The following is a 22,964-nucleotide window of genomic DNA, read 5'->3' as shown; positions in this document are numbered from 1 at the left end:
TATATAAGGAGTAATTATAAATCAACAAGAGAAAAGACCAACTTTCCAATAGGAAGTTGGGCAAAGACATGAACAGGCATTTTACCAAAAAGGTGCAAATAGTTTAGAAACATGAAAAGACGTTCAACTTGCCTCATACTTCATATATACAAAATAAAGTTTAAAGAGGAAACAATTTTATCATAAATTGGCAAAGATTAAAAATACTGTTAATACACATCTTTGGTGAGGAGGGGGAGAAACTGGCATTTGTACGTGTGTTTTTTTTTTCGTATATGCTTTTGGAGTGAATTTAAATGGAACCAACTTTTTGGAGGACAATTTGGCAATACCCATCAGAAAACAAAATGCACATGATTTTGATCCAGAGATTCCAAATCTAGGACTTTATATTAAATTATATTTGCACATGTATGCAAAATGGTTATATAGGGATTTTTAAAATTAGTATTAATAGAATAGGCAAAAACATCAATAGGGACAGCTGTTAAAAAGTAGGACGTGAAAGAGGTTGTCGATATGGGAGGAGGGGGATGGGGGGTATATGGGGACCTCTTACATTTTTTGAATGTAACATTTGAAAAAAATAGAGAGGAAAAAAAGTAGGACGTAAACCTCTATTGCTTAGATGGACAAAACAAGTCATTAAGTGGAAAAGCAGCTAGTGGCAGAGCAGTGGGTATATTTTATGTGGGTGACAAAGGGCAATAATATGTACATGCGAATGTATAGAATAATATACCCGTGAGGCTATACCAGAACTTGTTGATGGTGTCTACAGGGGGGTTGGCATGGGAGAGACACTCAAACTATTTTTTTGTACATTCTTTTGTACTATTTAAATTTTCATAAACCAAGTTCATATTTGATTATTATGATAAAGGAAAGGGAGGAGAAGTCAACAGCCTAATGTTAATGAACTGTGCTCTCCTTCCCCTTGACAAAGAGTAAACTACTGAATGTCATAAACCGTGATATCCATCTCTAATGGAATGCTTTTAAGGAAAATTAGTGCCAAATAAAATGAAAGTTTCTGGGACATGGCAGACTTGAAAATCCATCAAGTTCCTTCCCTGCCCTTTCTGGAGGTACTGTCATCGGCAGTGGCGTCCACCTGGAGGCCATGTGCGGGGCTCAAAGCCAGGTAGCTCCCTCAAACTGCTGGGACCCCGGCTGACTGTGCACCGAGGTCCCTGCCTCTCCACTGTCCCTCGTCCTGCCTGGCCGTGCCCTCCCCCCAGCCCCCCAGCTCCGGCAGTCTCTCCCAGAATCCAGCTCTTGGCACCGACATCTAGCCTGGGATTCTCTTTACACTCTTTCCTGGCACAGCCTCTGACCCACGGAAGATACTTAGAAAATGTGGGACCAGGAGATAGAACTCCAGGCTCCATTTATTTCTATGAGAGGATTTCTCTCTCAGCCTTTACTCTCTCTAAATGCACACAGGCATACTTCCCGTGTTTCACTGATGGCGCGTGCCTCTCTCCCTCACTCCACGTCAGACAGCCCAACGTTCAGGGCATCTGACTGCCGAGATGTGCTTCCTGGCTAAGGGGGAGCCACATCGGTTGGCGGTGGGGGTGGGGGGGGAACCTTGGCAGGGATTTGCAGGGGAGGGACCTCGGTGGGCGAGTTCAAGTGCGATGGAGGAAGAAGCAGGAGATCTCCACTCCTTTTTTTCTCTCTGGGCTATGCAGCCCACCCTGCTCTAAAATCTGTTTAAATGTGTCACCAGCATGTACTTAAATGGTGAGGTCAAATATGTCACCAGCATGTATTTGAATGCTGGTCTTTACAGGAGAAAAACAAGGGAAACCTACTAGGAGGGCTTTTAAAAAGCCCTTTCCTTCCCCTTGGAAGAGCAACCCTTCTAGGCTGACATTCCAGAGGTCGCCACAGCCTTGGGTGGTGCTTCTAGAAGGAAGCCAGGGCCGTGGCCCCTGAGGAAGTCATCCGGACAGGACTTCCATCTTGGAGAGGACAGGTCAGCCAGGGCATGGGTGAAACACGGGGTGCTGCTTCCCCGTGGTGGGTTTTCTGGGAAGGAAAGGGGACCCTACAAAGTCACCTGCTCCTGAAAGGCCTCACCTGAGACACGTGAGGGCTAAGGGGACAGGGGCCTTCACTGAGCCACTGCCCTCCCACCTCAGCAACCCCCCTTCCACATTTAATCAAGAGACAGCACCATCCCCCTCTCTGGATACCCCTCTCCTCCACCGCAGCTTAGGTCGACCTAATCAGACTCACCCCAGAACACCAGGCCCCTTAGGGTGCCTTCTGGGGCCACAGGCTATTATTATTTCAGGATTCCCAAAGACTCAGGGTGCTTCACTTGTCCTGTTGCCCATAAAGGAAGGACTTCTCCAGGCTGGGTAACAGAAAAGGTCCCAGTTAAAGAAAGCCACAGCAAACAAGTGTCCTCTAAGTCTGTGACTCCGATGGGCCTTCTCAAGCCAACACATCACCTCATCTTCCAACCCCTCACCCATGGAAGGGCAGTTAGTTGCCAGGGGCGAGCCAATTAATCAATAACTGAGCATGCAGGGGATGAGTCGTGGGGCAGGGGAAGGAGGGCGACACACGTACACACATCGCCGTACACTACCCCAGCACGAGGCCCGGGGAGCAAACCTGGTTTCAGACCAGACAGAAGGATGAGAGGGGACTCTAAATTGAAGTGCATTTGGTTCTCCTCGGCTTAACTTCATGCCTAAGATTCATCCCTAGTGGGTATGCACTAGAGACCCAGATTCTGAGTTACAGGTTCCTCTTCTGTTAAATGGGAGAACTGACACTTGTTCTATTTGAACCCTGACAGCCTATTGTAAGGGTTCAAAGAGAGATCTGTGGGGAAAGACGGTGAAAAATGCAAATCACTACACAAATGTAAGGTGAGTTCCCATTAGCTCTACAGGGACACAGGTGGTCACTGCTATCCAAATGTACTTCATCTGATTCCTGAAGAGTCAAGCCGCAATGAGCAGCAAAAATCACCCCAAAGTGGAAATATTCACGAACTGGCTGGTCACTTATAAATTTAGTCTCTGCTCAAACACTGGCCACCTTCTCCCCCACTCCCAGCCCAATCAAAGTATTCTCTCCTTCCTAGTTGGAGGCCGAGGCTAACCGACAATATAAAATGTAACAAAAGGCCATCTGACTGCAGGAGAAATTGAAAATCTTGCAAAACATAGAAAATTTCAGGAAATTTGATGAAAGTGATAGAGAACTGTTTGACTCCATGCCACTGCCAAATAAGGATCTGGCTAAGTGAGGCCAGCTAGTGCTGAAAGAGGCGATCATCAAGGTTGCGGCCCTTGGAAAGAGAGCGAGCAGCTTACCAAAGGATTGAGAGACCTGAGCCCTTCAATTCTCTTGCTAAAATGACTCTTTACAATCATCACACCCATCCCATGTGAAGTTTAGAACATCCCATGTGAAGTTTAGAATGCTATATCACCCTTTCATACAATTTTGTCAGAAAGACACGTCCTGAAAAAGCCTTTAATAAGGAAGAGGGAAGTGGATGTGACTCAACCTGGATTCGGTTCACTTCTTTAGGTGCCTCCTAAAGAAGACAAGCAAGATAGCGAGCTGACATGGTGGGCTGATGTGGCAAGCTGACGCAACAAAGAGACACAATGAGGAAACACAATGAAAGACGCAATGAGTAGGGAGTAGAGGTGACTCAAGTGATTGGGAGCTGCCCTCCCACATGGGAGGTCCCAGGTTCAGTTCCTGGTGCCTCCTAAAAATAAGATGAGTGCACAACGAACAGAAACAGAGAGGAGACAGCAAGTGCAAACAACGGGAGGTGGGGGGAAATAAATAAAAGAACTCTTTAAAAAATAATAATAATAAGGAAGAAAGCCATGAATGCTGTAAAGTAGGTGTAGGTAATGTGCTATGAGAGTGTGGGAAAAGGGAGAAAAAAGTTCTAGATGAGGAGGTAAGGGGCAATATTGTAGAAGAAATAGCATTTGAGCTGGACTTACAGGATGTGGCCACAAGGAGCCATTGAAGGCTTAGGAGCACAGCTGGAACATAGCCAAGTTCCCTTTAGGAAGGCTCACAGGCAGCAGGGCGTCAGTGGCATTGGCAGGGGGATACCGCCTAGAAGACTGCTTCAGTAATGAGGACAACAGGGTTCTGGCTAAATCAGGGTAGTGGTGGGACAGACATCTCCAAAGGAAGGTTGAGGTGGCTCCCAGGGATCTGCACACAGGATGTTCAAGCCCTCGGTTCTTCTTTTTCCAGTTACTTAAAACATGGATAATCTCCCAGACATGGAAATGAGTGAAAGAAGTCACGCGGTGTACAATTCCATTCATACCAAGTTCAAAGTCAAAACTGTGCTCTGGTGCTAGAGGTCAGAGCAGCGGTCACATTGGGGAGGGACTGTGACCTGCATGAGTCCGCCCTAGGAGCTAAAAATGTTCTACAGCTTCAGCTGGGTGGTGGCAGCAGAGGTGTTTACCTACCTGAAATAATCAGAGCTGACTTTTCAAGATTTAAGCTCAGTGTGCTTTTCTGTGAAGTGAGGAGAGAGAGAAGCCAGCAGTGGTGACTGTGAAGGGAGGCCCAGGCGACAGGTGGTGGGGTTGGCAGGTAACGCCCCCCCCCAAAGAGATTGATGCCCTGGCCCCCAGAACTTGGGAATATGTGACCTTCCACTGTGGAAGGGACTTTGCGGATGTGCTGAGGTCAGGGTCTTGAGATGGGGAGGTTAACCTGGATAATTTGGGTGAGTCAACTGTAATCCAAGGGTCCTTATAAGAGGAAGCCAGGAGATCAGGACAGAGCAGGAGATATGACGATGGAAGCAGGGGTCTGAGTGGTGCAATTGTTCACTGGGGGCCAAGAGCCAAGGAATGTGTGCAGTCTCCAGACGCCGGAAAAGGCAAGGAAACGGACTTTCCCCTAGGCGTCCACAAAGGACCCCTCCCCTGCCAACCCACTTCAGACATCTGACCTCCAGCAATGTAAGAGAATAAATTTGCATGGCTTTAAGTCACTAACTTTGTGGTAATTTGTTACAGCAGCAATAGGGAACTGATATGTTGGAAAACCAAAGTAATACGGTATCCAGAAGCCAAGTGAAGAGAGAGGATCAAGAAATGGGGGGAGAGGGGTGGTCCACTGTGCCAAGGTTGCTATGAGGCCAGGTAGGATGAAAGTGAGAACTGACCACCAGGTTTAGCTAAGTACAGGGCTCAGGGCCTGTGACAAGGGCAGCTTCAGTGGAGTGTGGTGCTAAAGTCTGGTGGCAGTAGGTTTAAGAGCGAACGGGGTGCTTATTAATCAGTCTAAATAAATCAGTGATGAGTGTGTGTCATAGGGAAGGAAGGAAGGATGGATGTTGCTCATTGGTCAGCTTGGGTTTTTCCCTGGCACCACAGAGTGCCAGAGTGTGGAAATGCCTAGCAGGTGGTGAAGGATGGTGAGAACTGATGCGCCAGGCGGCCTTGGCTGTTTGAAGCCTCTTGCAGGACAAGAGGAGCTCACCTCCACTCCACTTTGCAGGAGGGGCAGTCTGGCAAGTTCCCCAAGCATCAGCTGGTATCCGAGTTCCAGCGCAGATCAGCTTTCCCAGCTGGCTGTGCTCATGATGTAGGAACTCCAAGGCTTCCTGCACTTAGAGCTCCTCCCCATTGCCCATCCCTGCCCCCCTTATTTTCCCTATGGGAATTATTCCCTGTGGTATCTGTTTCTTGATTGTTTTCCCTTTTTTAAATTGAAGTATATCATTCATAGAAGAACATACACCAACACTAATGGTATAGTAAAAGTTGTGAACTTACAAAATATACATGCACAACATCATGCAGGGGTCCCATACATCACCCCACCACCAACATGCCCATCCCATTTTAATTACTCGAGCCCTGAAGCTCAGAGTGGCCAGACCCCCAAAGCCTGGCAGAACCACACATGGCAGAATCTAGGGCCATCTCAGCTACTCAGAGACAAACAGGCACCCTGTGGAACTGGGACATGGCACTCAAAGACACTCTTATCAGACCACACGGTTACCCCAACACCGGTAGCCCCAAAGGGGTTCCACCCAGCTGGTGTGACAGAAGTTTGCCACGATGCACTGTCAAGGTCTGTGTGAGCCAGGTGGGGTACGTGGAGCTACGTTCTGACAATCTCTCTTGGTGGCAGGGTTGGGGTGGGGAGGACCCTGGAGGACTGTGACGACAGCTATAGCTCTCCCATCAGAAAAACACACCTTCGTGCATTTAAAAAAAATGTACAATTTCATCTCTTTCATCCATCCCAGAAAATGAGCCACAGAGCACCACGGCTAAGAAGCCCTGCTCGTATGTTCCCCAAAGCGTGGCTGCACACCACAAGCTGGTTTTAGGGGATACAGAAGGTGGCATTTCTTGTTTTAATCATTCCATATTTCCAAGTACATGTCAAACCTGTGATTTCACGGGTATCATCACCGAGGATGAGTAAAGGGTAAAATAAAAAGTCTATTGAAAGGTAAACATTAAATAGAATTTGGTAAAAACTATGGCGATGCACAATGACCTGAGTCTGGGAGGTACAGTATTTGTGTTCTTGGAAAGAGGTTTGGACCCAAAGTCCATTCCTTTCCTTTTTTTTTTTTTAAATGCTGGTTACAGCTCAATAAGTTGACTTCACACCTCACTAACATGGTGCACCACTGCTGGAAGAACACTGCTCTTCCATGAACTGGAGCTGCCGGAGTGAGGGGGGGCCTGCCCTCCCCGCGCAGCCATCACTTTCCCTCGCTCGAGGTGGGCAGCTTGGCCTCCCCCCGGCCCCCGCCCAAGGCTCCGGCCACGGCAGGCCTCATCTCATCCCCGCAGTATGTTGGCTCAAACGAGTTTGGCTTGTTTTGTGCGTGCCTTGTGTGAGTGAATGTGTGTGTAAGTGTGTACACAGAGGGGGTGTGGCAAAGTGGGGAGCAGGGGAAACGGACGGGGCCAGGCCTTTTCCCCGGAAGCCTTGTAGCCCAGCCCCTGCACCCTCTCATCCAAGCACCGAGAAGGGGCAGAAGGGCCCTGGGAGGGGAGCCATTCGCAAATGAGCCCCAACAACGGAGCTGGCGGATGCCCCTCCTGCTCCTCACACTCCAGGAAGCAGGCTCCGACCTCAGCAGGTGTCGGCATCACTGCTGCTGGCCCAGCGAGAGGAGCAGAGGGAGGAGGACAAGGGCAGCTTGGGAGGGAGGTGCTAGAAGGGCTTAGCTAGACAGAACAGAAAATGTCTTGTCTCCATTGAGCCCATAAGAAGAGGGCTTCTCTATGAAACGATACTGCACTCTGGATTTCACCTCTGGCCACTCCTTTCCCCCAATTTAAAGACAAGTCTAAGCACACCCCCCAGAGTAGTAGAAAGCTGAAGACAGAAGCCAGGAAGCAAGTGGAGGGTTGGGAGAGTGTGGCCAATGGGCAGGTTTTGGGTTATGGGTTTATAGGGCATCGTTTTTGTCCTTTCCACATCCTCAGGTTGGGGTCCGGATAGAAGGATGCAATATGCGGGCACTGGGGCTCTGGGGATAACAGGTGATTGCGAAAGTGGGAAGCAAATTTGGGCTCAATATTCTCTCTGAGTCCTCCCTGGGGGTCAGGTAAGGCAAGGCAAAGCAGAGCAAAGCAAGGCAAGCCACAGTGCTGGGTGGTTCACAAAGCTGGCAGGTGGGACCACCCAGGCCGCTGGCCAGGCCGCTGGGTGGAGACGCCACACCCGAAGCTCCTGGCTGTAGGTCACAGTTACAATGTAGGACAGGTCCCAGGAGCCATCACAAGCTGGGCAGCCTCTAGTATTCCGGCCCCGACCTCTCTCATTTCCTGCCTGCAGCTTTACTTTACCCTTACATAGTTATCACCATGGCTTACTTTTGCTCCTCAGCACGGAGTTCCCGCCGCAGAAGCCGAGTCCTGGCATTCTACCTGTGACATTTCTCAAATCCTTCCCCTCTCTCCCCTTGGCACCAGCACCCTTAGGCCACTGCCCCCTCTTGCCTGGACTGTGCCACAGCCCCGTTTGGACTCCTCACTTCCACTTTTGCTACCCACCACCACCTCTCTGCACTACAGCCAGAGAGCTCTTCCAAAGACGCAAACCTGACCACTGCACGTCCCTGCTTAAATCCCTCCCCTGGTTTCCCGGGCTCTTAGAATCAAGTCCCAAATCCTGACCACAGGCTGATCTCTGACTTGAGCCCACATCCTCTCCCTGCCTGCCAGGCTCTGATCACACTGGTTTCACTCCTGTCGCTTGACTGCCAAGCCCTTCCCTTCAGGGTCTTCACACAAACTTGCCTGTGTCTGGAGAGTTCTATCCAGCTCACGTCTGACCTGCTAAATCCTATCCGTCTTTTAGCATTTAGCATGAATGTCGGTTTCTCAAGAAAGCTCTCCTTGAACGCCCAATCCCAATCTGGGGAGGTTACCCCAGGTCCATATTCTGACAGCACTATGAGGTAAATGCCCCCCTCCCCTTCATTAATCTGCCAGCTCCAGGAAGAAAGGGACCCTGTTGGCTTTGTTCATTGGTGCCAACCATTAAGTGACCAATTGAGTCAGTGAATATATGTTTGAAGAATTGGGCAAGATGGCCCAATGAGGAGCCACCTGGAGCAGTGAGAAGTGAATCCTTTCATCCAAAGATCTAAAGGCATTTGCTGGATCCATCTTGAAAGCAAGAGCTGGATGGGGCAGCACCGGTTGGTTTCCAAGCACACTCTTCCAGCCAGGCTTGGGGAAGGCCAGAGTCAGTTTGCTTCTGGACTGTGCTACCTGGAGCCCATTGATGGGGCTCATTTCCCTTGTCTGCAGTTCCTTGGGATGGAGACAGCATCGATTTTGGAGCCAGATGCACTTGGCTTTTCCACTAACTAGTGTTTTGAACTTGGACAAAGTTCAGAATCTTTCTGAACCTCAGTTGTCTGCGTCCTAACATGGGGGTAAGAAAACCTACCCAAGGATTAGCAGGAAGCTTAGAGACCAGAGAGCCTGCACTGCACGCAGCATCCTGCTTAGCACGCCGCCTGCTCTCCAGTGCTGATCCCTTCTCCCAGCGGCCCTGGTTTAGCTCTTCACTCTCCTAGACAGCCGAGTGCAGGACGAGGGATGAAGGGAGCTCTGAGAGATCCATGGACTTGCTCCACCCGGACACCGCGTGGCCCTTTCCCCCCACCCGGGGGAGCCCTCAGGCAAGGCTCGGCGGCACCAGGAAACCCTAGCTAGCCGAGAGCGGCTGGTCTGCACCTCACGGACAAAGGGGCGGCCTGGCAGGGGAGGACAGGTGAGCCTTGCTTGGAAATGGCAAGCAGGTGCAAAGAGGGGTGGCTGGTAAGGAAAGCGGAGGGAAGGTCTGAGCGTGTGACGGGCTGAAGCCAGAAACGGTGATCCAAGCTGTCAGATGGTAGAGGCTGCAGACGGAACAGGTAGGAAAGGGGGGGTAACTCCGGGAGATGGGAGAATTAGCGGAGGGAAGAGGGGCAGGGGCGGGGAGGGGGGGGGGGCAGTCCGAAGAGGCAGGGCAAGTTTTTGGCCCGAGGGAAGGAAGGCGAGGAGCTGTTACCTGGAGAGAAGAAAGGGGAGCGCTGAGGAGGGCAGAGGCTGTCACCTCGGGCCTCCCGGAGGACAGGTGAACGGGGCTTGCCCGGGAGCGGGGCGCTGGGGGGAGTGGGTGCCCAGGGGCCGGGCGGTACCTGCGGGTCTCCGCACAGCTCGCCCACGTAGTACTGCTCCAGCCAGTGGCGCGCGCTGGCCGAGTGCCGGTGCGGCGGCCCGTCCAGGTCGGCGCTGACATCCTGGCCCGCGCGCTCCCGCAGCAGCTGCTCGCCCCCCGGGTGGTGCCGCACGAAGCTGGTGAGGTCGTAGAGGCGAGCCCCGCGGCGCACCCAGCAGGCGCCCGCCGCCAGGCGCCGCTGGACCTCGGCGGGAGAGAAGGAGGCGGCGCGGGGCGGCGCGGGGGCCATGGCTCGAGAGCCGCGCTCGCAGCCCGCAGCTCGCAGCCCGCAGCCCGCAGCCCGCAGCCCGCAGCCGGCAGCTCGAAGCCCCAGCGTCTGCGCCCCGCCGCGCGGCGCCCGCTCCCAGCTCCGGCCGCAGGCGGGGGCGCCGGGGCGCACCTGCTCATCTGCATGCCGCGCGCCCATTGGCCGCCCCGCGGGACGCGGCCGGGCCGGAGGCGCCTCCCCATTGGCCGGCGGGGAGCCGGGAGCGGGAGCCCCCCGGGGTGGGGCGCGAGGGCGCTGCGAGCCCGGGAGGGCAGGTGGACCTGGGCAGGCAGCGGGCGGCCGGCCAGGTGCGGCCCCTCGGGGAGCACAGGGAAGGCGCCGGGCCGATGCGGGCGGAGCAAGTCTGGTGGCTGTTCGTGGCCGTCCGCACGGATGTCCTCGGTGGCCGGATTCCACCACCAGAACAACTCTTCTGCGGCGTCAAGGGAGACGCTTGCAGTCATCGCTTCTCCGGCTTCTTCGGGTGGGGGGTGGGAACCAAGAGCCTCGGAGGCAGGACGAGACCCCGGGAAGGAGAATCAGATGCTCGCCTCCGGCGCAAACTCTATGGAGGTGCCAAAACACGCAGTAATCAAGATAAACAACATTTTAACTAATATTTTAGAAAGTCACATCGTTAAACTATAGCTCCCCCGGGCTGGCCATCCGATTTTGTAAATAAAGTTTTTCAAAGAAATGTATCATGGTATCTTTCTTTCTATCTATCTATCTATCTATCTATCTATCTATCTATCTCTATCTAATAAAATTTGCCATACCATACTATTTTAAATGTACAATTCATAGTATTAATTATATTTACAATATTGTGCCACCATCACCACCTGTCATTACTTAAAGCAGACACTGTATGCATTAAGCATTAACTCCCTATCTTCCCTCCCCCCAGCCCTTGGAAGACGTTAATCTACTTTTAGTCTCTATGAATTTACTTATATTAGATATTTCAAATAAATGAAATCACACAATATTTTGTCCTTTTGTGTCTGGCTTATTTCACTTAGCACAATGTTTTTGAGTCCAGGTTGCAGCATGTGTTAGAACATCATTCCTTTTTATGGCTGAATAGTATTCTGTTTTATGGATATACTATATTTTGTTTATTCATTTATCTACTGGTGGACACTTGGGCTATAACACTGCTACGAATGTATGTATCCAAGCATCTGTTTGAGCCCCTGCCTTCAGTTCTTTTGGGTATACACCTAGAAGTAGAATGGGGGTGTGTGGAAATATGGTAATTCTATTTTTAACTTACTGAGTTTTCCACAGCAGCTGCACCATTTTACATTCCCACCAGCAAGGCACAAGAGACCCAGTTTCTCCACATCCTCAACAACATTCATTATTTTCCATTTTTAAAATAATAGTTCATCCTAGTGGGTGTAAAATGGTATCTTATCGTTATTTTGATTCTCATTTCCCTAATAGTTAATGCTCTTGAACATCTTTTCATGTGCTTATTGGTCATTCCTACATCTTCTTTGGAGAAAAGTCTATTCAAGTCCTTTGTCCTTCTTTGAATTGGTTTGTTCATCTTCTTGTTGTTGAACTGTAGTAGTTCTTTATATATTCCTCCCCAGAGGTTCAGTGACTAGAAGAACAAGTCCACTTGCTTAGAACTCTGGAGGATGGTAGAGACTGGAGAAGGACTCCACACATGCTGAATGGAAGGAAAAAGGAAAATATCAGGCAGGAAACTTCCACCCCAGACCCACTGGTCTACTCCCTCTCCCTCACTCCGTCTTGCACAGCTTAGGCCTTTCTCAGAGGCAGCAGCCCAGATCCTTCCCACCTCCCATCAGGGACAGCAGCCATAGAACCCTTATGCATATCCAAGCACAGGGACCAAGTCCACAAAGATGGCTGCATACAAAAAGGCCCCCTAGAAGGAGAGAGAGGGAGGGAGGGAGAGAGAATGGATATGGTAACACTGCAGTTGCAAAGTATTTTGCTTACTCAATCCAGTTTCTGTTGACTGGCCCACCTAAATTCAAAACAAACTTTTCTGGAATGACTCACCTTTCTGGATTGATTCCATCTGACTTCCCGGGGTGGGATACCCTAAGAGGGGAAAAACTAGAGGCAGGTAAACCTCACAGAGAAACAAAAAGGCAGGGGGGTGGTTAAACCGAACTGCTATAAGACAGGAGGATCCCAAAACTGAAAAAGATTAAGGAAAACAGGGCACTGAGTGAAGAAGAGAATTTGAACAAATCATAGCAGCCAGGGAGAAAATCCTGCATAAAATCCTGCACGAAAAAAAAAACCCAAACAGAACAGATCAAGAATCCCAGAGAAGGAAAGGAAGTTTTCTCCAGAACAATGAAATAATTACAAAAAAGTGCAATCTTAAAAACTCTACCATGTATCTAGGGAAAGAATCAGATGAAGAAGAGCTGAGAAAATCTTACCAGTTAAAAATGGGCTATTCTAAAGGTCTAGAATAAGTTGGGCCAAGTGTCAAAGAAAAGCCTTAACACAAAGCCTATCAATAATAAAACTCTAGACAAGAGAAGGAAATGGACCATCAGAATTAACTCATCAAGACAACCTGACACCTAGACATCAGCAAAAAATCACAACCCATACTAAGAAATAGGAAACTCAGACAAGGGAACACATTAAGACCTCAGAGGAGACACAGAATTTGAAACAACTAATCAAAGAATTTCAAACAAATCTCCTAAATCGATACAAAGACAAGAAGGAAAATATGCATAAAAAGATAAAGCATATCAAGACAATGTATAGCATAAAGAATTTGAAAGCAAAAAGAGAAACATAACAAATTATGGGGATGAAAGGCACAATAGTAGAGATTAAAAATACACTAGCTAAGCAGATGTGGCTCAGGTGATAAGGCCTCCACCTACTGTATGGGAGGATCCAGGTTTGATCTCCAGGGCCTCCTGGTAAAAAAGAAGAAGAGAAAGCATGTCTGCATGGTGAGCCAGTGCCTGTATGGTGAGCTGAGTGCCTGTGTGGTGAACCAAGTGCCCATGCGGTGAGGCAAGTGCCTGTGCGGTGAGCTGAGTGCCAGTGTGGTGCCCTTGCAGTGAGTGGAGTGCCCATGTGGTGAGCTGAGTGCTCACACGAGTGCCTGCATAGTGAACCAAGTGCCTATGCGATGAGCCGAGTGCCCACGTGAGTGCCTGTGTGGTGAGCCAGTGCCTGTGCAGTGCGCCAGTATCCATGCGGTGAGCTAAGTGTCCATGCAGCAAGCTGAGTACATGTGTGGTGAGTCAGTGCCCATGCAAGTGAGTCACACAGCAAGTTGATGATGCAACAAAAAAAGAGAGACAAAGGGGAGTCAAGATGAAGCGCAGCAGAGACTAGGAACTGAGGTGGTGCAATTGACAGGAAAGAACCTCTCTCCACATCAGAGGTCCCCAGGATTGAATCCTGGTGAATCCTAGAGGAGAAAGATGAGAAGAGAAGACAACAAAACCTGAATAGATACAGAAGATCACACAGCAAATGGAAACAGACAGCAAAAACAGCAGGACAGGGGAGGGGAGGGGAAGAAAAAAATACAATTAAGCAAGAAAAAATATATATAAGGCATCGAAATTGGAAAAAATGTCACAGATGACATGATCCTATATTTCGAAAATCCTGAAATAGCTACAACAAGCTATTAGAGCTAATAAATGAGTTCAGCAAAATGGCAGGATACAACCTCAACATGCAAAAATCAGTGGTGTTTCTATACACTAGTCATGAGCAAGCTGAGGAAGAAATCAAGAAAAAAAATTCCATTTGCAATAGTACCAAAATGACTCAGATAAAAAGAAATAAATTTAACCAGGAATGTAAAGGATCTGTATTTTGAAAAGTAGAAAACATTGCTAAAAGAAATCAAAGGAGACCTAAATGGAAGGACATCCCATGTTCATGGATTAGAAGACTAAATATTATGAAGATTCATAGATTCAATCCAAATTGTCACAGATGACCTACTCCAAGACATAAACTAATCAGAATGTCAAATGCCAAAGATCAAAAGAGAATTCTGAAAGCAGCAAGAGAAAAGCAATTCATCATATACAAGGGATCCTCAGTAAGACTAAGTGCTAATTTCTCATCAGAAACCATGGAGATGAGAAGGCAGCAGTGTGATATAGTTAAGGTACTGAAAGAGAAAAATTGCTAACCCCAAATTCTTTATCTGAGAAAATCGTCCTTCAAAAATGATGGCAGGGAGAGGGTATAGCTTAGTGGTTGCATGCCTGCTTCCCACGTATGAGGTCCTGGGTTAAATCCCCAGTAACTCCTAATAAAAAAATGAAGGAGAATTTAAAATATTCACAGACAAACAGAAACAGAGAGCATCTGTTAACAAGAAAACCTGCCCCACAAGAATTACTAAAGGGAGTTCTGCTGGTTGAAAGGAAAAGACAGGAGAGAAGGGCTTAGAGTAGTATGAAGAAAGGAAGATTATCAGTAAGGGTAACTGAAAGGATAAATGCAAAACTCCATAGTACTGTATCCCCAATATACAAGTCTACTCTTTAATTCCTATGGGAGCCAGAATACAACTGAACAAGAAAAAGGCATATTTGGGAAGTGGATTTGGCTCAACTGATAGAGCATCTGCCTACCATATGGGAGGTCCAGGGTTCAAACCCAGGGCCTCCTGGCCCATGCACAGTGCTGATGCGCGCAAGAGTGCCGTGCCACACAGGGGTATCCCCCACGTAGGGGAGCCCCATATGCAAGGAGTACGCCCTGCAAGGAGAGCTACCCCATGCGAAAAAAGCGCAGCCTACCCAGGAGTGGCACTGCATGCATGGAGAGCTGACACAGCAAAATGACACAACAAAAAGAGCCACCGATTCCTTGTGCCACTGACAAGAATACACACGGACACAGAAGAACACACAGCGAATGGACACAGAGAGCAGACAATGGGGAGAACAGGAAGGGGAGAGAAAGGAAGGAAGGAAGGAAGGAAGGAAGGAAGGAAGGAGAGAGAGAGAGAGAGAGAGAGAGAGAGAGAGAGAGAGAGAGAGAGAGAGAAAGAAAGAAAGGCATATTTCCTGATAATGGACATGAAAAATATTAAGTAGTAAGGTGGACAAAAACTACATAAAGAGGGGAGACAGATGAATATGGGATATGGCACTGAAGCCAGATTGGTATCTTTTCAAATTAGTACATTATAGATGTAGGTTGTTGTCTTAGTTTGCCAAAGGACTGCCAATGCAAAGTACCAGAAATGTGTTGGCTTTTATAAAGGGAATTTATTTGGAGTAAAAGCTTACAGTTCCAAGACTGTGAAATGTCCAGATCAAGGCATCAAGAGAGATGCTTTTGTCACCAAAGTCAGCTGCCACGTGGCAAAGCAAAATGGCGGGTGATCTCTGCCTTCGTCTCTGCCTTCCCCTCCAGGTTCATGGTCTCTCAGAGCCCAGCTCCCCAAGCTCAGCTGTGAGCAAACAGGCATAGGGCTTGTCTCTTTCCAGGCTTCCTCTCTCAGTTCCTCGGGGCTTTAATGCCTTTCTGCAGCTGTAGGCGATGGAGTCCTCTCTCACGTGGCGGGATAAAAAATGGTGGCTTCCTTTATCTGTGTGTCTCTCTCTGTCTCTGCTTTATCAGACCAAGCAAGAGGGCAGAGACAACCTGTGTCACACCTCACTGATGTAGTCCAGTCAAAAGGAATGTGCCCACAGGAATGGATTAGTTCAAAAACAATGCCTCCTGGAGAAGACAAGCAAGACAGCGAGCTGGTGCAACAGGCAGGTGCAGCAAGCTGATGCAACAAAATGACACAAGGAGATGCAAAGAGGAAAGACAATGAGAGACACAACAAACCAGGGAGCTGAGGTGGCTCCCTCATGGGAGACCCCAGGTTCAGTTCCTGGTGTCTCCTAAAGAGAAGATGAGCAGACACAGAGAGCACACAGCAAATGGACGCAGAAAGCGGACAGCGAGAGCAAACAATGGGGGTGGGGGAAATAAATTTTTAAGAAAATCTTTTTGAAAAAAAGAAAGCTTATGGGATGGGAAGTGGATGTGGCTCAAGTGGTTGAGCACATGCTTCCCACATGGGAGGTCCTGGGTTAAGTCCCCTGTGCCTCCTAAAAACAGGAAAACAAACAACATGCAAACCAACTCAGGGGAGCTGATGTGGCTCAGTTGTTGAGTTCCAGCTTCCCATATACGAGGTCCTGGGTTCTATCCCCAGCCCCAGTACCAAAAAAAAAAAAAAAAACTTATGGAATACAGCACAGGCATGCTGAAAGGGAAATTTATAGGCTTAAATGCTTACATTAGAAAAGAAGAAAGAGCTAAAATCTAAGACCTACCTGCACAACAGAAGAAGTTAGAGAAAGAATAAGAAACTAATCCCAAAGCAAGCAGGAAAGAAATAACAAAGACTAGAGCAGAAATAAATGAAGTTGAGAATAAATAATAATAGAGAGAATTAACAAAACCAAAAAAGATCAATAAAATTGACAAACAGCTAAACTGACAAAGGAAAAAAAAAGAGAAAACGCAAATAAAGTCAGAAAGGAGAGGGGGACTATTATTACGACCATATAGAAATAAAAAAGACTGTAAAATGATACTATAAAAAAACTGTATGCCGAAAAGCTAGACAGACTAGATAAAATGGACAAAATTTCTACAAACTCATGAACAATCTACACTGATTCTAAAAGAAATAGAAGACCTCAACAGATGATTACAAGTGAAGAGATAGAACCAGTCACCAAAAATTTCCCAACAAAGAAAAGCCTAGGACCAGACGGCCTCACAGGTGAATTCTACCAATCAGTCTAAGAAGAGCTAATACCAGTCCTGCTCAAACTCTTCCAAAATATTGAAGAAGAGGGAACACTGCCTAACTCATTCTATGAGGCCAGCATTACCGTAATACCAAAGCAAAATAAAGATACCACGAGAAAAGAAAATTACAGACTAATTTATCTTATGAATATAGATGCAAAAATCTTCAACCAAACACTTGCAGGTCAAACCCAACAGCACACTGAAAGAATTATACAGGGGAACAGGTGTAGCTCAGTGGTTTGAGCACCTGCTTCTCATGTATACGGCCCAGGGTTGAATCCCCACTACCTTCTTAAAAGAAAAAAAAATTATACACCATGATCAAGTGCATTTATCCCAGGTATACAAGGGTAGTTCAACATAAGAAAATCAATTATTAATGTTAATCATAAACAAAACAAAGGGGAAAAAATAACATGATCGTTTTCATTGATACAGGAAAGGCAATGACAAAATCCAGCCTCCTTTCTTGATAAAAACACTTAGAAAAATAGGAATAGAAGGAAACTTCCTCAAAACAATAAAGGGCATTGTATTAGTCTGGGTTCTCCAAGGAAACTGACAGGAGAGATCTGTAAATATTATGAGATTTTATACTAACTGTCTCATGCAACTGTGTGTGGGGGGCATAAGTCCAAATTCCATAAGGCTGCAAGCTGGGAACTCTGATGAAGGTTTTTGATTAATTCCCCAGGAGAATCTGGCTGGCTGAAGTAGAGATGGAGATTCTCTCTTCTGACTGAAATCATCACTTCTCCTCTTAAAGCCTTCAACTGATTGGCTGCAATATCTATCATTGTTAAAGGCAATCTCCTCAGTTGATTGTAGATTAAGTCTGATGATTTACTTCCACGAAATGTCCTCACAGTAACAACCAGGCCAGGGCTTGCTTGCTCAAACAACTGGTCACCATTACCTGGCCAAGTTGACACATGAATCCAACCATCGCAGGTATATGTGAAAAACCCACAACAAGTATACTTAATGGTGAAAGACTGAACATTTTCCCTCTAAGATCTGGAACAAGGCAAGATGCCCGCTGTCACCATTGTTATTCAATATTGTACTGAAAGTTCTAGCCAGAGCAGCGAGGCAGGTAAAAGAAATGAAAGGTATCCAAACTGGAATGGAAGAAGTAACTTTCACTATTTGCAGATGACATGATTTCTATATATAGAAAATCCTGAAAGACTACAACAAAGCTACTAGAGCTGATAAATGAATTCAGCAAAAGTGGTGTGGTGCAAGATCAACATGCAAAAATCAGTATGCGTCTATATACTAGTAATGAGCAATCTGAGGAGGAAATCAAGAAAAAAATCCATTTACAATAGCAAATAAAAGAAAAATCTAGGAATAAAGTTAACCAAGGATGTGAAGCAGGCTAGATAGGGAATCAATGCATGGATCTGGAACCTGGCAAGAAGTCCTGGTGGACATCAATACCCCAAGATGGCTGCTGGAAGACCCTCACGAGAAATCCCATTTGGAACGAGATTTCCTCTGGAAGCCAGGAGAAGCCCTGGATATTCTCTGGGGACCTTAGCATTGGGTCCCCCCAGGGGATTAATGAGTGGGGTAATCAATAAAAACAGCAAACAGCTGAGACTCCTCCTGTGCCATTAGCAAAGGGGCAGAATAATTAATGGTTTAAAAAGCAAACATCAAGGCCTTTTGCTCTCTCTTGCCTTCACCCTGTCCTTGTGCCTGTTTGTGCCCTATTCTGAGCGTCTTCACCCCCACCTGGATCAATACACAGATAAACCTGGGGATTTATAATCTATAATGGGGAATTGTATTCTGTAAATTGGCCCTCTTTATCACTCTTCAGTCCCTTCCTCTTTACCTGTGACTAACGATCTGTTATTTTCTCCCATTTCTCTTCCCTCCCTACCTTAATAAAATACTGGCCTTATAAATGTGGCTTGCTTTTGAGATTCATTTCTTGTAGCTTAGCCAAGAACCTAGACAAAATCTGGCAACACTTGTACACAGAAAGGACATTTTGTGTTCATGGATTAGAAGACTAAATATCATTAATATGTCAATTCTACCCAAAATGTTTTACAGATACAACATATTCCCAATCAAAATTCCAACAGCCTTCTTTGCAGAAATGGAAAAGCCAATTATCAAATTTTCTGGAATGATAAGGGACTCTGAATAACCAAAAACATCTTGAAAAAGAAGGACAAAGTTGGAGGGGTCACACTGAGTTTAGAGCATATAAGAAAGCTGCAATGGTCAAAACAGCCTGGTATTGGAACAAGGATAGGTATATTGACCGATGAAATCAAACTGAGCGTTCAGAAATAGACCCTCACATCTATGGCCAATTGATATTATTTTTAGGAGGTACTGATGGATGGTGGTGATTATAGAACATTAGGGGATTGAACCTGGGACCTTGTACATGGGAAGCTACATCTGCTCCCCACAATTGATTTTTTTTTTTTTAGGTGCTGAATCCAGGACTTCGTGTGTGGAAAGCCGGTGCTCAACCACTGAGCTACATCAGCTCCCCTGAGATGGTTTATTCATTTGTTGTGTGCTTTTTTTGTGTGTATGTGTGCGTGATTTTTTTTTTTGTCACAAAACTATATATTTAGAATTAGCCAGCTGGACTCAGTTTAGATGATCCCAATTTTGTAGGCAACATCCAAAGCAGCATAGTCAGGAGCCAGTCGAACATGTGCCTTCTTTTCTCCATCAGGCCTGATCAGGGTGTTGACCTTGGCCACATCAATGTCATAGAGCTTCTTCACAGCTTGCTTGATCTGGTGCTTGTCAGCCTTGACATCCACAAAGAACACAAGTGTGTTGTTGTCTTCAGTCTTCTTCATGGTTGACTCAGTGGTCAGGGGGATCTTGATGATGGCATCGTGGTCAAGCTTGTTTCTCCCAGGGGTGCTTTTCCAAGGATATTTGGGCTGTTTCCTGAGACACAGTGTCTTAGGTCACCGGAAGGTGGGTGATGTGTGGATCTTCTTTTTCGTGTGTGGCTGTGGACGCTTTTCAGTATAGTCCTCTTGCTTTTCAAAGCTTTTGCTTTGGGACTTCGGTTTTGGGAAGGGCAGGTGCTTCCTTCTTCGCTTTCAGCGCCATCTTCGTGAAAAATGTTTGTTGTGTTTTTAGGCAGTACCAGGGATCAAACATGGGACCTCATATGTGGGAAGCAGGCATTCAACTCTTGAGCTACATCTGTTCCTCCAATTGATTTTTAAAAAGTTTTTATTCCCCCCATCCCACCCCAAGGCTCCCTCATCTGTCTGCTAGTCTTTAGGAGGCACCAGGAACAGAACCAGTACCTCCCATATGGGATGCAGGCAGTCAATTGCTTGAGCCAAATCCCTTCCCCCCAAATGATTTTTTTAAAAGCTTTATTTATTTATGCCCCCCCCCCCAACACACACACCATTGTCTGCTCTCTGTGTCCCGGGAACCAATCCTGGGACCTTCTGAAGTGGGAGAGAGGCGATCATTCTCTTGTGCCACCTCAGCTCCCTGGTCTGCTGTGTCTCTTATTGTCTCTCCACTGTGTCTCTTCTTGTTGCATCATCTTGCTGCATCAGCTCTCCATGTGGGGAAGCACTCCTGTGTGGGGCAGCACTCTGCATGGGCCAGCTTGCCACATGGGCAAGCTTGCCTTCACCGGGAGGCCTCAGGTATCAAACCCTTGACCTCATATATGGTAGACGGGAGCCCAATTGCTTGAGCCACATCCACTTTCCCCCCAAATGATTTTTTTTCCTCCCAATTGATTTTTGACAATGCTGTCAACCCACTCAATGGGGAAAGAATAGTCTCTTTAATAAATGGTACTGGAAGAATTGGATATCCATATGCAAAGGAATCACAGAGGACCCTTATCTCATACCTTATACAAAAATTAACTCAAAATGATCAAAGATCTATATATAGGAGTAAGGACCATAAAATTTCTAGAAGAAAATGTATGGAAGCATCTTTAGACTCTTGTGTTGGGCAATGGTTTCTTAGACTTTACACCCAAAGCAAAAGCAATGGAAGAAAAAATAGATAAATGGGACCTCCTCGAAATTAAAAACTTTTGTGCTTCAAATGACTGTCAAGAAAGTGAAAAGACAACTTACTTAATGGGAGAAAATATTTGCAAATCACATATCCAATAAGGGTTTAATATCCAGACTATATAAAGACATCTTGCAACTCAACAATAAAAAGACAAACAACCCAATTAAAAAATGGGCAAAAATCTTGAATTGTCATTTCTCCAAAGAGGATCTTTAAATGGCTAAAAAACACATGAAAAAAAGCTCAATATCACTAGCTATTAGGGAAATGCAAATCAAAACCACAATGATATCATTTCACGTTTACTAGAATGGCCACTATTAAAAAAACAGAAAACTACAAGTGTTGGAAAGGATGTGGAAAAATAGGAACAATCATTCACTGCTGGTGGAAATGTAAAATGGTGGTGGAAGACAGTTTGGTGTTTCCTCAGGAAGCTAAGTATAGAATTGTCATATGATCCAGCAGTTCTGCTACCAGGTAATTCAAAAGCAGGGATGGAAACAGACATTTTCACACTGGTGATCATAGTGGCATTATTCACAATTGTCAAAAATGGAAGCAACCCAAGTGTCCATCAACCAATGAATGGATAAACAAAATGTGGTATATACATATGATGGAATATTATTCAGCTGTAAGAAGGAATGAAGTCCTGTTGCATATGACAATATGAATGAACCTTGAGGACATTATGCTGAGTAAAATAAGCCAGACACAGAAGGACAAATATTGTATGACCTTACTGATATGAACTAATTATAATAAACAAACTCATAGAGTTAGAATCTAGAAAATAGGTTACCAGGGGATCGACTGGCCTTAGAGAAAGGGGAGTTTCTGCTTAATTTGTACAGGATTTCCATTTAGGTTGATTGTAAAGGTTTGGAAATGGATGGTGGTGATTGTAGAACGTTATTGTGAGTGTAAATGATAGCACTGAATTATATTGGTGAATGTGGTTAAAAGGGGAAACTTATATTACTAGAATAAAAATCAAAAGATGAAACATAGGGGGTGGGGAGCCAAGATGGCAGCAGAGTAAGGAGCTCCTGGAGTCAGCTTGTGCTACAGGGCAGTTAGTAATCACCTTGAGCTATCTAAAGCACCTGTTTGGGGGCCTCAGGAGACCAGAAGAGCATCCTGCAATATCCTTGAAAGAATGGAAGGAGGAGACTGCCCATGTGTAAGGAAGATTCATGAGTAGAGCCCTCTGTGCCCCGGAGGTCCGTGCCCTTGGAGCAGGCTGCCTCAGGAGCTATTCCATGCCTGTTGTTGGATACTCCATTTCCCAAAAAATGGGAGAGGAAAACACAGTTTGGCACCGACTTCAGCTACTTATTAGTAAATTTGATAGGCTAAAGTATAATCCTAGGAATAGCAAGCCTGTCCAGGTCAGAAGGAGGCTGGGAACCACCATTTTGACTCTGCCCCTGGCATGAGAGGAAGTTGGGCTGACTGAAAATCACAGTGCTGGTAGGGACCTTTCTACCCAGTTTGCATTACGGCTCCAGCTTAAACCCCAGCCCCACCTCCAGCAGGGAGGAAGCTGGGGGGACCTGCACCACCTCTCTGCGAAGCTGCAAGCCACGCTGCAGAGGCTGGTGCCCATCCTACTCTAGGAGCACAAGCCACCTCAGGAGCTATTCCATGGTTGGAGTTAGAAGCTCCATTTCCCATAAACTGGGGAGGAAGAAATGGTTGTCCACTGACTTCAGTTACTGACTAGTGGACTTGGCTGGCTAAAGTATAGTTCTAGAAATAGCTAAGATTTGAGCCTGTCCAAGTTGAAAAGAGGCCTGTGGCCACCATTTTGACTCCACTCTTGGCATGAGGAGAAGCCTGGCTGACTGAAAATCCAGTGAACTTAGGGATCGGCTTCTTTCCACCAAGATTGGCCTGCAGCCCTAGTGTGGGCTCCAGCCCTACCTCCAGCAGAGAGGAAGCTGGCAAGACAAGCACCAGGTTTTCCAGGCAACTGCAGGTGCACTCCATTGGGGCTGCATACCCACACCCCAATAGGATAGGAGAGGTGCTGGGCATCCTTGGCCTCTCTGGGCAATGGCAGATGTTTTCAGCCCACATGAACTGGTTTGTTGGGTGCCTTTGA

General features: G+C 46.7%; 1 protein-coding gene across 1 annotated transcript in view; it reads right to left on the bottom strand.

Moving 5' to 3' along the window:
* The window catches only part of FA2H (fatty acid 2-hydroxylase), a 49,773-nt gene extending 39,687 nt beyond the window's left edge, over positions 1 to 10,086 (bottom strand). Inside the window, exon 1 of the mRNA XM_058279717.1 lies at positions 9,695 to 10,086. Coding sequence (XP_058135700.1) covers positions 9,695 to 9,964 — 270 coding nt within the window. The 5' untranslated portion in view covers positions 9,965 to 10,086. The remainder of the gene's footprint in view (positions 1 to 9,694) is intronic.
* Positions 10,087 to 22,964: the final 12,878 nt, after the last annotated feature.

The sequence above is a fragment of the Dasypus novemcinctus genome, chromosome 18 (genome assembly GCF_030445035.2).
Source record: "Dasypus novemcinctus isolate mDasNov1 chromosome 18, mDasNov1.1.hap2, whole genome shotgun sequence".
Classification (NCBI taxonomy): Eukaryota; Metazoa; Chordata; class Mammalia; order Cingulata; family Dasypodidae; genus Dasypus; species Dasypus novemcinctus.
Note: the sequence above shows the minus strand (reverse complement) of the source record. Positions and strands in the feature narration are given on the sequence as shown.